Here is a 14,382-nt window from a genome sequence, read left to right on the forward strand (position 1 = left end):
AGTTGTATCATTGTTCTAAAAGTTTGTAACTATTAAAAACGCATGCTAAAAAAGTGAGGTTGCTAGGGGTTTAACTTGCAATGCATGTTTATTTAAAAAAATTGAAACTTTTAATGCGAGGTTGTCAGGATCTTAACTCCTCACAATGCTTTTTTATAATTTTAAAATGGAATTTTAAAATGGACGGGTAGAACATATAAGACGGATAATTATTAGGGGAAAAGTCAAATTTTGTACGTTGCAATGGGATACACTTCGCAAAAAGTGATCGTTTCTAACGCGTCTAATGAAATTGTCTTTTTCGTCATCTTGTAAGGGGTAAAGCACCTCGTAGATGTCAATTTCGTTATGCGTTGTAAGGGGAAAAACACCTCGCAGATGTCAACATATTAATTATTCACAACGTCTCTCCACTCTTCCCTCTTTATTAATTCTAACATTCTCTTTCTCTCTTCTTCTCTCTGTTCCGAACTAATTCATCTCTATTCTCCCCTTTCATCTATCTAAACTCATACATCTCAAACTTTCCTTCAATAATATTAGTCTAATAAAAAGAGATAGTTGAATTATCATTCGGTTTACCATCTACTTGTGTGTGTGCGCGCGTACTTGTGTATGCACACGCTAGTTATTTGATATAATTGATCGAAAATTTTGAATTAATTAATAGATTAAAATCTCTTTTGTAATTAAAATGTTAACGATGTTGTAAATGTGCAATATGAAATATTATCAATACTATCGTAGTATGATGTACGATATAACGTATTCATGAAGATGTGGACTTAAACCATATTTTAAGAAAGGAGTCAAAGAGTTTGTCACATTTGCATTTACTCAAGAATGTTATCGAAGCGAATGAGAAGTAAGATGTATATGGAATACTTGTGGATGTAGACATAGAATTAGTGACCTACCTGAATTAGAACGTCATTTGAAGAGAGTTGGTTTTAAGAAATATTATTAGGTTTGGACATCTAATGAAGAAGAACTGTCAAATAATGTACCAAAGACAACTAATGTGTCGGCTTCAGGCAGCCGACTACATATGGAATATAAAGAACAATTTAATCTAATTGATGGCATGTTTGGTGATGCTTTTGGGGTGAACGTAACTTATGTTGAATTTCAAGATTTTGATTGGGAATAGCTGTCGAATGAGAAAGTGCAGACATTTTATCAATTGTTGAAAGTAATTAATGTACCATTGTTTGAGGGGCTGTCGGACTATAAATTATGAATGTGTGTGAGATTATTGGCCGCCAAATCAAATTGGAATGTTTCTGGTGAGCGATGGGAATCATTTGTTAAAATGATGTTGAACGTGACTCCTACAAAAGACAACTTGCCTATAATTTTTTATGATGCAGGTAATACCAATGTTGCAGAGAATGTTTGCTTCAATGCATAGTGAAATTCAAATGACATAACATCATACAAAAACATAGTTTGGGAATGATGCGACATCCATGTGATGGTGAGGGATGGAAGCACTTTGATCGGATACATCCTGAATTTCTTGCAGAACCCAAAAATGTTAGAATTGTATTACGCTCTGATATTTTTACTCCATATACCTAAGTGTCAACAATTGCATATTCTTGTTGGTCAGTTATTGTTACCCCTTACAACCTCTCTCATGAGATGTGCATGACAAAACCTTACATGTTTTTTACTTGCCTCATTCCTAGACCGCCGAGTCCAAGAGCAGGAATTGTTGTGTATTTACAACCTTTAATTTATTATTTGAAGATGTTATGTATGGGAGAATGGGCATATGACATATCTCATAAACAAAACTTTATGATGTGTGCTTCTTTGATGTGGACTATTAACGACTTTTATGCATATGGTAAAATGGGATGTCAAAATTGCATAGTTTACACAAAGATATTTGCTTTGAAAAAGGGAGAGAAAAGTTTGTTGAAATTATGGAACTTATAAAACAGATGTCAAGACAGATGTCCTAACAACACACAATATCGAGACAGATGTTATAATATCTGTTGACTGACAGCCAATTATCAAAACAGAAACAAAATGCAGAATGATAAATAACACAGTAAATTGTTAACCCAGTTCAATGCAACAACACCTAATCTAGGGGATACCAAGCCAGGAAGAAAATCAACTATTAGCAGTATTAGTTCAAAGCCTAAACAGTCTCAGTTTATAACTTTTCTCCTAATCACTACCCAATGTTACTTTTACCTAGAAATCGACATCTAGAAATGAGAAATCGACATCTCACTTCCAATCACCGTAGTGATAAAAACAGTCACACACCTTGTGACCAGAGGAACCAAATAGAAATATTACACTTTCAAATAAACAATACTTAGTCAAGAACCTTAACTAAGAATAATACTTGATCTTGCTTAAAAGCTTCGACAAGAACAATACTCAACTCTCTTGCTTAAAAGCATCAAGAGTGAGAACAAACAGTCCACCTCAATGTATCAGAAGATACATGAGTGACACACACAAAAACCTTAAAGGACTCCCAAAACACCAACCCTTATTCGCACCCACGGTTTCCCATTTTGTGAATGCTTGCAAAACTAGGTTTAGCAAGTCCTTAATTATACACTTTTGCAGTATGGGTGTGGACTCTGAAATAAATCCAATTTTCTCCTTTTTTTGAATTAGCTGTAAGATCTGCATAGAAAATAAAACAACTCAAATCAAATCAAATATTACTTTCCTAAAAAAGTCTCACGTATCCTTTTTCTGAAACTAAATCAAATCTGCATTTATCATAAAAACTCCTTGATTGGTTGCGTCTGTATGAGTGTCTGAATCTTTCAGAATCTCATATTTTTAAATTAAATCTTTAAGGATTAAAGTCCAGTCTGAACTGCCAAGATGTTCTGGTATATGATGTCAGAACATCTGGCTGAACATTTGTCGAAACACATAACAGCTGAACCTGCTATGAAAGTTGGCCAAGATGTTTCAATATCTTTCTCAACATCAGTTAAGAACTATGTTTTAGAAAAATTAATGCTAACAAAAAACCATGGAACTAACAATTATGATTTAATTATCACTTTTGGTTCCTACCATAAAACAATGCCTTTAGAAAAAAACTTCTTTCAAAAAAGGTGAACAAGTAATACATATGCATCCCCCTCTGGTGTCACCGCATGAAGAACGGAATAGAGTTTGTGAACTACAAAAATTCACAAATTATAGAAAAGCATGCACAATTCAAGGATATGAGGAGAAACAAAATTGGACAAAAAGAAGTATTTTTTGAGACCTCTCATATTGAAAAGATAATGTGTTGAGATATTATCTTGATGTTACGGAAATTAAGAAGAATATTTTTGATAATGTATTTAACACATTGATGGACGTCTAAGGCAAGACAAAAGACAATGAGATGACTATAATGAACATGAAGTTTTTGTGTAATCGAATAGACTTGGAGTTGAAGTCTTAATAGAATGAAAAGTTATTAAAACCCAATGCTAATTACAGTCTAACTCCCCAATGAGCTAAAGCAGTTTTTTGATGGTTAAATGAATTAAGGATTCCTGATGGTTATTAATCGGCCACCAATTTCACCTCGTTTCTATGTTCGGATCAATGGAAAAGCACTTCATTCGGTGGTAGTTTAAATCGTATTAGTCTAGTTCTTTTTAGTTTTGCTAATTTTTATATTTGAGTTTGGTGTGTTATCTTTTCTTGTTTTTGTTGGTTTTCTATTGCTTTTGATCTTGTATTGGTAGTGTTTAAGTTTTGCAGGAACATGGCACGATTCGAGTCAAGAAAAAGTAGTTTTTGGCGCCGTTGCCGGGGACTGCCAAATTATAAGTTGAAAAATAGTTCAATTGAATTTTTGTTGCTCTGCAACTAAAATTTTTTATTTTTATTTGTCTGATATATCATTTGCTTATAACTAATAATTGTCTAATCTTTGTATGCGAGGTAAGGCCTCCGCAGAATTTCTTTTTGACGCAGAGCCAGAACGATCACTACGAGCTAGGCTTTGAAAAGCGAAGCAAGAACGACTGGAAGCGTTAAAGACATTCTAACAGCTTCGGTATCTGATAACGAGGAAATTCTCTCTATTCATTCTGAGCATTCAGATTCGGAGGCTGAAACGATGGCAGCTCCCGTAGAAAGGTTGTTAGGTGATTATGGTGGAGCAAATGCTCCAGCTGGCCGGATGACAATTGTAAATCAATCGGTCGATGTTGCTCACTTTCAGCTACACCCAGCAACGATTCGACAGCTGGAGAAGAAACTATTTTCAGGAAGAATAAATGAAGATGCTAATAAGCATTTACAACGGTTTCTTACTATGACAACATCTCTGAAGATAGAAGGACACTCTGAAGAAGCCAAGAAGTTGGTTATGTTTCCATTCACGTTAGTGGATTACGCTGAAGAGTGGTTGTACTCATTACCTGCTGCGAGTATTACCAAATGGCAATAAATGGAGTCAACCTTTCTGAATGAGTATTTTCCCGCTGCTGTTTATATCCGTAAGAGGTATGATATTGTTAATTTTAAACAGAAGGAAGGAGAATCACTTGGATATGCTTATAAGAGATTCAAGAGGTTGTTGGTGGCATGCCCAACTCACAACATGGATGTCACTGAACAAATGCAGAATTTTCTGAATGGTCTTAAAATGAAGACTAAGCAATTGATTGACACAACAGCTGGTGGCTCATCCAACTTTTCAACAGCCACTGGTGTTAAAAAAATCATAGAAGCTATTGTGGCCAATGAACACTTGGATTTATATGACCGTAGTGTTAGCCAACCTAAAGGATTAGTGGATATGAAATTGTCAACGCAAGTTGTGAAAATAGAAGATCAGGTAGCTGCGGAAGTTGAGCGGAGAATGAAACAGATGGGTCTTGAAAAACAAACAGTAGCACAAGTTCAACCGGCTCAAGCAAGTCAACTGGTGGGGTGTGAAATATGTGGAGGACCTCATTTTACTGTTCAGTGTGTTGCTACAGCTCAGCAAGTGGAGGAAATAAAGTTCTTGAAGCAAAACAACCCCTACTCAAATACCTACAATCCGGGGTGGAAAAATCATCCAAATTTTTCAAGGAAGGGTCAACCAGGGAATGCTCCTAAACAAGAGGTTATTCCATATCAAGGTCAGCAGTCGCAGCAACAGTATAGACCTCCTCAACAACATTATCAACAACCTCAGCAACAGGCCCCCAGAAAAGCAGATTGGGAGATTGCCATCGAAAAAATGGCAGCTCAAAGCTCTCAATTTCAAGAAGAAACAAGGAGTAATTTTCGAAACATGGGTGCATCCATCAAAAATCTTGAGGTTCAGATGAGTCAGATAGCACAACAACTCGCCAATGCTCAACCACAAGGTGCCTTACCTAGTGGAACTATTACAAACCCAAGGGAGCATCAGAATGTGAATGTCATCTCAACAAGAAGTTTGAGGAGATCAAAACCAGAAGAAAAAAATGAAACCGAGTATGATGATATCATCGAAGTAGATCTTGAAGTGCGTGAAAATAAGAAAGTGCTAGAGGAGGTGATACAACCTGTGAAGCCAACTGAAGAGAAAAGAGAAAAAGAGCTGACACCATTGATTAAGTTGTCGTATCCTTCTCGAGTAGCAAAGAAGGACCAAAAAGAGCAAGACTTTGAGAATTTTGCCACATACTTCAAAAAGTTAGAGAGCAATATTCCATTCTTTGATGCACTCGAGAAAATGCCAATGTACAGGAAGTTCATGAAGGAAGTGATATCTAAAAAGAAACCAACAAGGGGTGAAGGGGTAGTTAAGAAGGAGAAATGTTGTGCAATCTCACCAGAGAAGAGAATACCAATCAAGCAAAAAGATCCTGGATCAGCTGCAATACCGTGCACGATAAAAAACAGAACTTTCATGAAGGTTCTAATTGATTCGGGTGCTAGTGTGAGCTTAATGCCGTTATCTACCTTCAAAAAGCTCGGTATTGAAAAGGTGAGTGAAAGAGGAACAAAGTTGAAATTTGCAGATCACACCATGAAGAGGTCATATGGGGTGGCAGAAGATGTATTGGTAGAAATTGACAAATTTGTTTTTCCAGTTGATTTTGAAATAATGGATATCCCTGAAGATGAAGAAACCCCTATTATTCTGGGTCGACCTTTCTTGCGCACTAGTCGGTGCAATTTCGATATTGAAAAAGGTACTCTGACTTTGAAATCTTTTGATGAAGAAATAACTCTGAAAGTTGTCATACCCCAAAATTTACCCTCCTCTATGCATCTTCAATGGCTCAAGGTTCAAAGAATTATTCAAGTCACCCTCTCTTAATCGAGGGTCTCTAAAATTAGGGTTTTCATTTCATCAAAGGATTGTGAATATTCATGACCCAAATAAAGACCTCTAAATCCATTATTCAATTTTCTATTATTTTTATTTCTTTTATATTGAATTTTACTCAATTAAATTCAACTTAAATTAAATAAATAATGGAGATATCCCAAGGAATGTACAAGATTTATTTTCCAATCAAATCTTTATCATGATATTATTGAAATTTGTTTGGTTTAATAATAGGAAAGTTTTGGGCAAAAATAGAAAGGAAACCATGTGATTTTTATCAAAACTCTTTCTCTCAAGACATAAGGAGTCCAAGCCCATACTAACCCTAATTCCATTCACATATATATTCTGAAAAGTTCACTAAGAGGGGGAGGACGAAAATAGGGGTCAAAGGAACTAGGGTTTCAAAACTCAAAATTAGACATAAACTTGTGTTTTCGAAATCCTAATTTGGGGACGTTCTCAGAGCCATTCAAGGATAGAGCCTTGATCTGGAGGTAAGTGAAGGTAAGAGGGACCATTGGTAGAGCCCCATGCATCTTATATAACCATGCATACGTTCATACTTTGAAGAATTATGTTCATGATTCATTTTCTGTTCTATAGATGTGTTCGATTAAAACTAATGTCGCTAACATGCTTATATAGTGTTTTAGAGTCAAATTGACCGTCGATTCGCAGCTACTGGTGGCCGGAGCAATCTCCACCATTGTTAGGGCAAGAGTTCTCTCTTCCTTCGTGTTCATGCTTGAAGGTACTTTTAGGCCAAACCAAGGACGTATTCTGAATCAGGAGACAACATTAAGAAGATCTGGGCTGTTTGTATGGGTGTTACGATCGTTTTCGCGAGAAAACCATGGTGGTCGGAGGTGGCTGCGCGCATGTGAGGAATTCCGCAGGAAATTCCATGGGGAATTCCGCAGCAAATTCCGCAAGGCTGGAGGTAAGAGATGATGAGGTGGATGCTGACCTTTGACCATCTGCGTGTCGATGCACGATTCTCCAGTCAAAAATAATGGATTCTCTCTCCTCTTTAATTGGCAGCATGTGAACACCTTGAAGCTTGCATTTGACTTCAACCGACCACCAGGTTTTTTTTATTATTTATTGATTTCATGTGATTATCCTAACAACTAGCCAATTGCCGCGTGATGGTGTGATCAATTGCTCATAAGCGGAGGGTGCTGGGATCAATCCTGGCAAAAGACATATTTTTATTATGATTTACAAATCTGGGATCCGGTGTAAGCCATATCATGTGCTTCTATGATGCATCCTCGCCTACTCATCACACGATCTCCTACAATCTCAATCTAACGTACCAGGATTTGCAAGGCCTACCATGGACCTCCCAAGTATGCCACACAGAATTGCAGCCAGGTTCTTTATTGTTTTTATTGTTCAAATTAGTTAACTTAAATGATAATCAAATATTGTTTAATTTAATTAATTTTTAATTAGGATTAAGGTGTAAAATTATATTAGGCTAATGATTAGGGTAAGATTATATTTCCCGATTATCCGACAATCCCGATTAACTAATTTAATTTTAATAAAAAAACCATAATAAAATCTATAAAGGTTTACTCTATCAGGGTTTGTCCAATCCCATTAGTTTTTTAGCCAAAGTAATAGGATTTAATTTGTTATTCGTTTCGACTAAATCTATTGGTCGCGACGGGTAATAATCAATCCTTTAAATGACAAAATGCAAATTAATTTTTATTTGGTTAAATGGTTGCAATTATTTTATTGATTGTGATGATTAACCCCTCCTTTTTCTAACTTTAATTCGTTATTCTTTTTAATCGAATCAATCGATTACGAGGGGTAACGATGCAAACTAATTATTAAAAATTATTAAAAATATCCCAAATCGTTATTAGTAATAATCAAATCAGTTGATTAAAATTGGTAACGGTGTAACTTCAAATCTTTTAACTATGGCGATTGAATCTATTGATTGTTGCGGTTAATAGTGCTAAATCAAATCAGGGTTGTACGCCCAAACCTCAAAACATTTTTCAAACCTTTCAAAACCTCAATATCAAACTACGGATTTTCATCCTCATTCAAAACTACGACAGGCTATTCAAAGGCCTCCAAATCTATATCAAATCAGATTTCAAACTTAAAGGGCGTACAACCCTTCCCCGAACTACGTTGACTCTGATTCTCCCTAAGGAGATACGTAGGCACTTGGCAACAAGGCGAGTCCCCCTCCCTAAAATCTCAATTTTCCCCTATTCAATTCCTTAGCTATAAACCTTGCCATAAACCTTTATCTTTGAAATGTTAGCCTTTAGGAAAGGGTTGAGGGTGCCTAACACCTTCCCTCGACCTGAATATAGTATCTTACCCTGATCTCTATACTGCGTAGGGTTTCCTATTCGCCCTTCACAATAGGTGGCGACTGTAAATCTATATTTTTTAGGACAGGTTGCTACAAAAGTGATAAACACCAAGAAGCAAGGTGAAAGTGGAGATAATCAATCTTCAGTTAGAATGATCCACATAGTAGGCGAAAGCAAAAGATTGGAACCAACCCCAAAAAAGGTCTCAAGCATAATCTCTTAGGTGGCGGCATCTCATATAAAAACTCCAAAGTCCAATAAAGAAATCAAGGAAAGAAAGAAAAAGGAACATCAAGGTGAGGAGATGGAAGTTGAAAGTGACTTGAGGCACAAAGTGGTTCATCCTTTAAATCTAGATGAGTTCTGGGTTGCGGAAAGGACAAGCAACATGGTGTGGAAGAGGAAGTATCCTCCCTAATAAAGGATAATGGACCGTCGAGCCATGCGACGTTAAACGAAGCGCTTCGTGGGAGGAAACCCACGGGATTTCTTTTTAATAAGTTTTATGTGTTTTTGCATTTTATTCTGTAGGTACAAACAGTGTGTCTCTTGCGAAACGAGAACCGAGTTGAGAAAACAATTCAATTTGGAGGAATTCAGGGTTCTGACACGGGCACCCGTGTCCTGTGACACGGCCGTGTCACAAACCCTGTGTAGCAACCTGCCCTAAAAATTTAGACTTTTAGAGTCGCCACCTATTCTGAAGGGCGAATAGGAAACCCTACGCAGTTTAGAGTACGGGGTAAGTTATTATAATCAGGTCGAGGGAAGGTGTTAGGCACCCTCAACCCTTTCCTATTTGCTTTGAATCTAAGGGTCAAGTTTATGGCTAAAATATTCAGGTTTAATAGCTAAAGGATTGAATAGGGGGAAAATTGAGATTTTAGGGAGGGGGCTCGCCTTGGTTATCCAAGTGCCTACGTATCTCCTTAGGGAGAATCAGAGTCAACGTAGTTCGGGCACAGGGTTGTACGCCTTAGAATTGATTATGGAGATGTTTGAAGTTGTTTTGAAGTTGTTTTGAAATTGTTTTGAAATGCGAAGTTCGAAGGTATTTTGAATTACCTTATCGTAGTTGTGAACATCGCAGTGTTTGAAAGGATGTAAATCCGTAGTATCGTGGTTTAGTGTTTTAGATGTGGTTTTGGGCGTACAACCCTGCTTTAATATGGCACTGTTAGATGCAATGATCAATAGATTTGATCAGTATAGCTAACAGATTAATGGGCATTGCTGGTTACTCAGATCGATAGATTGATCGTCGCGGGCAGCAAATTGAATGTGTTTTAGATTTATAATTAATTTTTATCTCTCGCCTAATGCGACTAATAGATTTAGTCGGGTCGAGAAGAGAATTAAAAAAGGTTAATGTTTTATTATTTTTATCTCTCGTCTAATGCGACTAATAGATTTAGTCGGGTCGAGGAGAGAATTAAATGAAGGATTAATTAAATTATTAATCAAATAAATTAAATTAATCAAAATTATTTCTCGCCTATTGCGACCAATAAGTATAGTCGGTTCGGGGAGAAAATTAATATTAAGATTAATGTTGGTAATGGGATCGGGCAAACCCCAATATTTTGGTTACACACTCCTAGGGTCTTTATGATTTAATATTAATTAAAATTAATTAAACCAATTAAATCGAATAATCGAAATAATGGAATAAATAATCCTAAAACTCTAATTATAACCCTAATCCTAATTTAATTACATCCTAATTTTAGTTAAATGGACTAATTAAATCAAACAATATTGATTAGTATTTAACTTAAACATTTAAATAATAAGATAAACAAAATTTAAATAAAAGAACCTGGAATCCTGTGCAGCGCCCTTATGAAGGTCCATGATACAGCTCCAGCCTTGCATGCGTCAGATCTAAGCTGATGAGGATCCAGTGGCGACGATTGAAGGCGCATGATAGGTGCGGATACATCTGCGGGTACAGGATCTATAGGCATGTAACAACAAGGAAAATAAGGAAAATATACGTGGGACGCTGGGATCGAACCCAGGTCCCTTCGTTTCCCAGTTTCACTTCAGAACCACACGTGCTGCACTCACTTGGTGATAAAACTATAGTTTCAATCCATAATATATAAAAATGAATGAATCCATAATTCAAAAGAAAAAAGAATGCACGTGGTATTGTTCATATTCTTCTTCGCTGGGGCTTCTTCTTCAAATTCTACAGAATTCAATACTCATGCACCACGGCCAATAAATGAAACAAATCACTTGGTTAAATTGTAAATTCTGTTACGGACACGGTGATGGTTTTAGTTTGGCCCAATTTTACTTGTTTTGAAGAACCCCAATTCAGAGCTTGGGTAACCTATCAATGGTGGTTCTTGAAACATGTCAGGGGCGGCGCATCGTTTTGGAGAGGAAGGTCCCTTTTTTTCTATCGTAATAAAGTCTCGTTCTCCAGAAAAAGCGTTGATCCTGTATGGTGGAAGTAAAAATAGGATTCAGCTCTTTTCCTCCTTTTTTTTTTCGGTCCCTCCTCCCTTTCTTTGTTAGCAAAAATCCTTCTTATATTGGTCAATTTAGGGTTTTCTACTCCTAATGGGCCTATTGCCCAATTAACTTAATAATTAAAAAAAAAAGACTAAAAAAAATAATCCTAATAATAATATATAATTAATAAACCTAATAATAATATCACCTAATATTAATATTAATATTAATAATAAAATTAATAATATTAAATACTAATAGTTAGAAGTGATAAAACTACTAATAATAATCCAAAAAATGCAAATGTTAGTAAAAGAAAAATAATATTAACAAATGATGAAACCCTTGAAACACCTGTTAATCGCACCCCGTTTCGTTCTCAGGATATTTTATAAGAGGGCGGGTTTGACAATAGGAATGTCAAACCCCATGACTCTTAATTTTGACCCTTGATGAATTAAAATATATAGATCTGATCGGGCAAATTTTGGGGTATGACACCCTGGAGGATTTTCTTTTTGAAACTGAATTTTGGAAGGAAGGCAGAGTCCTGACACGGCCACCTGTGTCACGTGACACAGCCGTGTCAGGCAGGGGCGCTGATTTTTGGTGAAGTTTCATTTTCTTTGGGGTGGGCCCCCTATCAACCCTCCACCTCCGCCTCAGTGAGCACTGTAAGTCCCCCTTATGCTTGCTTACACATTGAGGACAATGTTAAGTCCAAGTGTGGGGGAGGTTCTTTCGTTTTAAGTTATTTTATGTTATTTCCGTTTTTGTTATTTCCTTATTTTATGTGCGTTTTGAGTCTTCTGTGCACCAGGATGAATGTGATTTCAACGAAAAGTATCATGGGAATGAAGGTGAAAAAGGGGAAAGACGCATCTTAAATTGGCTTCCGGGGCACCTTTGAAAGTTAGCACAACTGAAGAAAAATGCTAGACGCAACTTGATGGTGCCAAGTGAATGAGTTTAGAGCAACCCGAACCGAACATGAAGTTGTACAAAATGGAGACCATTGTTGAAACTGTAAGCAATACCTAACATGTGAGGATATACAAAGTCAAACACATCATTTCATCATGAGAGAGCATCAGTTATGGCATCATCACTATAATTTTGCATTTGTTCTTCATATAGTACACAAATTGATCACACACACTGAGGCACTTTTGTTTGTTTAACCTTAAGCCTTTCTTACCCAACCTTGTTGTCTATTATCCCTCGTTAACCAATCTTTACCCATCATCCATGTTGTTCTTTTAATAAATAAAAAAATATTTTTTCATAACCCCTCTTGTTTCCTCTATATTTGGTATGAACTATAAGTCCGAGTCCGATAGCAAAAGTTAAGTTTGGGGTAACCGAGTCCGGTAGCAAAAGAAGGAGGCAAGTGTGAAAAGAAAAATAAAAAGAACACATGCAAGAAAGAAAATGTTTGTGCAAAAGAAAAAAAAAGAAGAGAGAAAATTGATTTTGTTTTACACACTTGCCATCATGTAAAGAGTTCTAAGAGTCCGGAAAGCAGAAAAATCGCTAAACACTCCAAATGCTAGGTAATGTGCAAAAAGATATCGGACAGATTAGTTGATACCAAACCATAAACCCTCGTACCCAATTTCTTTATTTATCCTACCTAACCTAAGCCCCGTTACAACCCGTAAGTCCTGAAAAAGTGTGTGTTATTGATTATGTGGAATTGTTTTAGAATGTGTACAAAATTTAAGAGTAGATATGTATGCCTTGATGAATGAGTGAAACACTTAACCCAGAGAGAATTTGTGAGAAAGTGATTGAGCTTGCAGGTGAAAGAATGAGTCAACATTGAAGTACAACGGAAAACTTCGGAGAGGGGAATCGAACACTTTGACACAAAAGTATATATCAAGTGTGGAAGTATCAGTTGTGTTGTGGAGCATAAGAAAAATTCATGGGTGTCCTCTTGTTTTCTCGTCCATCACTTGAGGACAAGTAATGATCTAAGTTTGGGGTTGTGATCGGCCACCAATTTCACCTCGTTTCTATGTTCGGATCAATGGAAAAGCACTTCATTCGGTGGTAGTTTAAATCGTATTAGTCTAGTTCTTTTTAGTTTTGCTAATTTTTATATTTGAGTTTGGTGTGTTATCTTTTCTTGTTTTTGTTGGTTTTCTATTGCTTTTGATCTTGTATTGGTAGTGTTTAAGTTTTGCAGGAACAGGGCACGATTCGAGTCAAGAAAAAGTAGTTTTTGGTGAGACATAGCTGTGACACGGCCACCCGTGTCATGTGACACAGCCGTGTCACACTTGCTGGAGGATAATGTTTCAAAATGCTAAGGGCCAATAAGTCAGAGGTCTGACACGGCCACCCGTGTCCCATGACACGGCCGTGTCAGACGTGCGCGCAGAAAAAGTTTCGTTTTTAACTCTTGGAATCAGTCACTTAAGGAAGGGCATTATGGACTTTTCGGAGGAGAATAATTGCTGAGAGATATTTAGTCACTGTTTGGAAAGGAGAAAACGACTTTTTGACGGTCGCAGAACGTAAAAAGAAGGATTGAAAGCACTAGGGTTTGAAGCGAAGAAATCTTCAAGAGCATCCGCGATTGGAGATCAATTCCGATTCATCTTATTGTAATGTCTTCAACCTTAAATTCTGTTATTCTGACAATTGCCATGAGTAGCTAAACTATTACTTGTTAGGGTGATGTCCCTGGATCATGTGATGTAACGAATTATATTTACCGTTGTTTTCAGATTACCTTTATGAAATTCAGTTTATGATTAAAAGTTCTTATTGCTTCATTATATTGGAAAGTATATTGTTGATTTACGATTGGGATTTTGGTATGACAAACCGACTCAATGCTTTTTAATCATAACATTATTACTGATAATCACTTAGGAATAAGGGTTTGATGAATAACGATCATTTTATACGGGCTATGTCTTATAGAATCTTGATATAAAATTATCTTGTTAAGGAATTAAAAGATGGTTTTAATCTCATGAAGTTTTTCACTAAGGAATTAGGAAAAATCAACGTTCGGTATTGGTAGTTGAGAATTTCTTCAGTTAATCTGTTACATGGTAATTATTTCGTTACAGAACGATTCATACATCTATCCTAACTTGTCTCCACATATCTTCATTAGTCAAACTATTTTAACTCTTTCACTTTGCATAAGTTGTTATTTAAATTAAAACATAAAAACCAAACTACCCGATAACTTTTTCTTCAATTGAACTGTTCTGAAACATATAATTCCTACGCAGT

The 14,382-nt window shown here is 36.3% G+C and overlaps 1 protein-coding gene across 1 annotated transcript; it reads left to right on the forward strand.

Annotated features, from left to right (window-relative positions):
* Window positions 1-5,278: 5,278 nt before the first annotated feature.
* LOC131645257 (uncharacterized) lies at window positions 5,279-9,233 on the forward strand. The gene is made up of 3 exons (XM_058915930.1): window positions 5,279-5,959; window positions 6,956-7,061; window positions 9,193-9,233. The coding sequence occupies exons 1-3, from the start codon at window positions 5,279-5,281 to the stop codon at window positions 9,231-9,233; spliced, it is 828 nt and encodes a 275-aa protein (XP_058771913.1).
* The last annotated feature ends 5,149 nt before the right edge of the window (window positions 9,234-14,382 follow it).

Source organism: Vicia villosa, linkage group LG1, assembly GCF_029867415.1.
Source record: "Vicia villosa cultivar HV-30 ecotype Madison, WI linkage group LG1, Vvil1.0, whole genome shotgun sequence".
Classification (NCBI taxonomy): domain Eukaryota; kingdom Viridiplantae; phylum Streptophyta; class Magnoliopsida; order Fabales; family Fabaceae; genus Vicia; species Vicia villosa.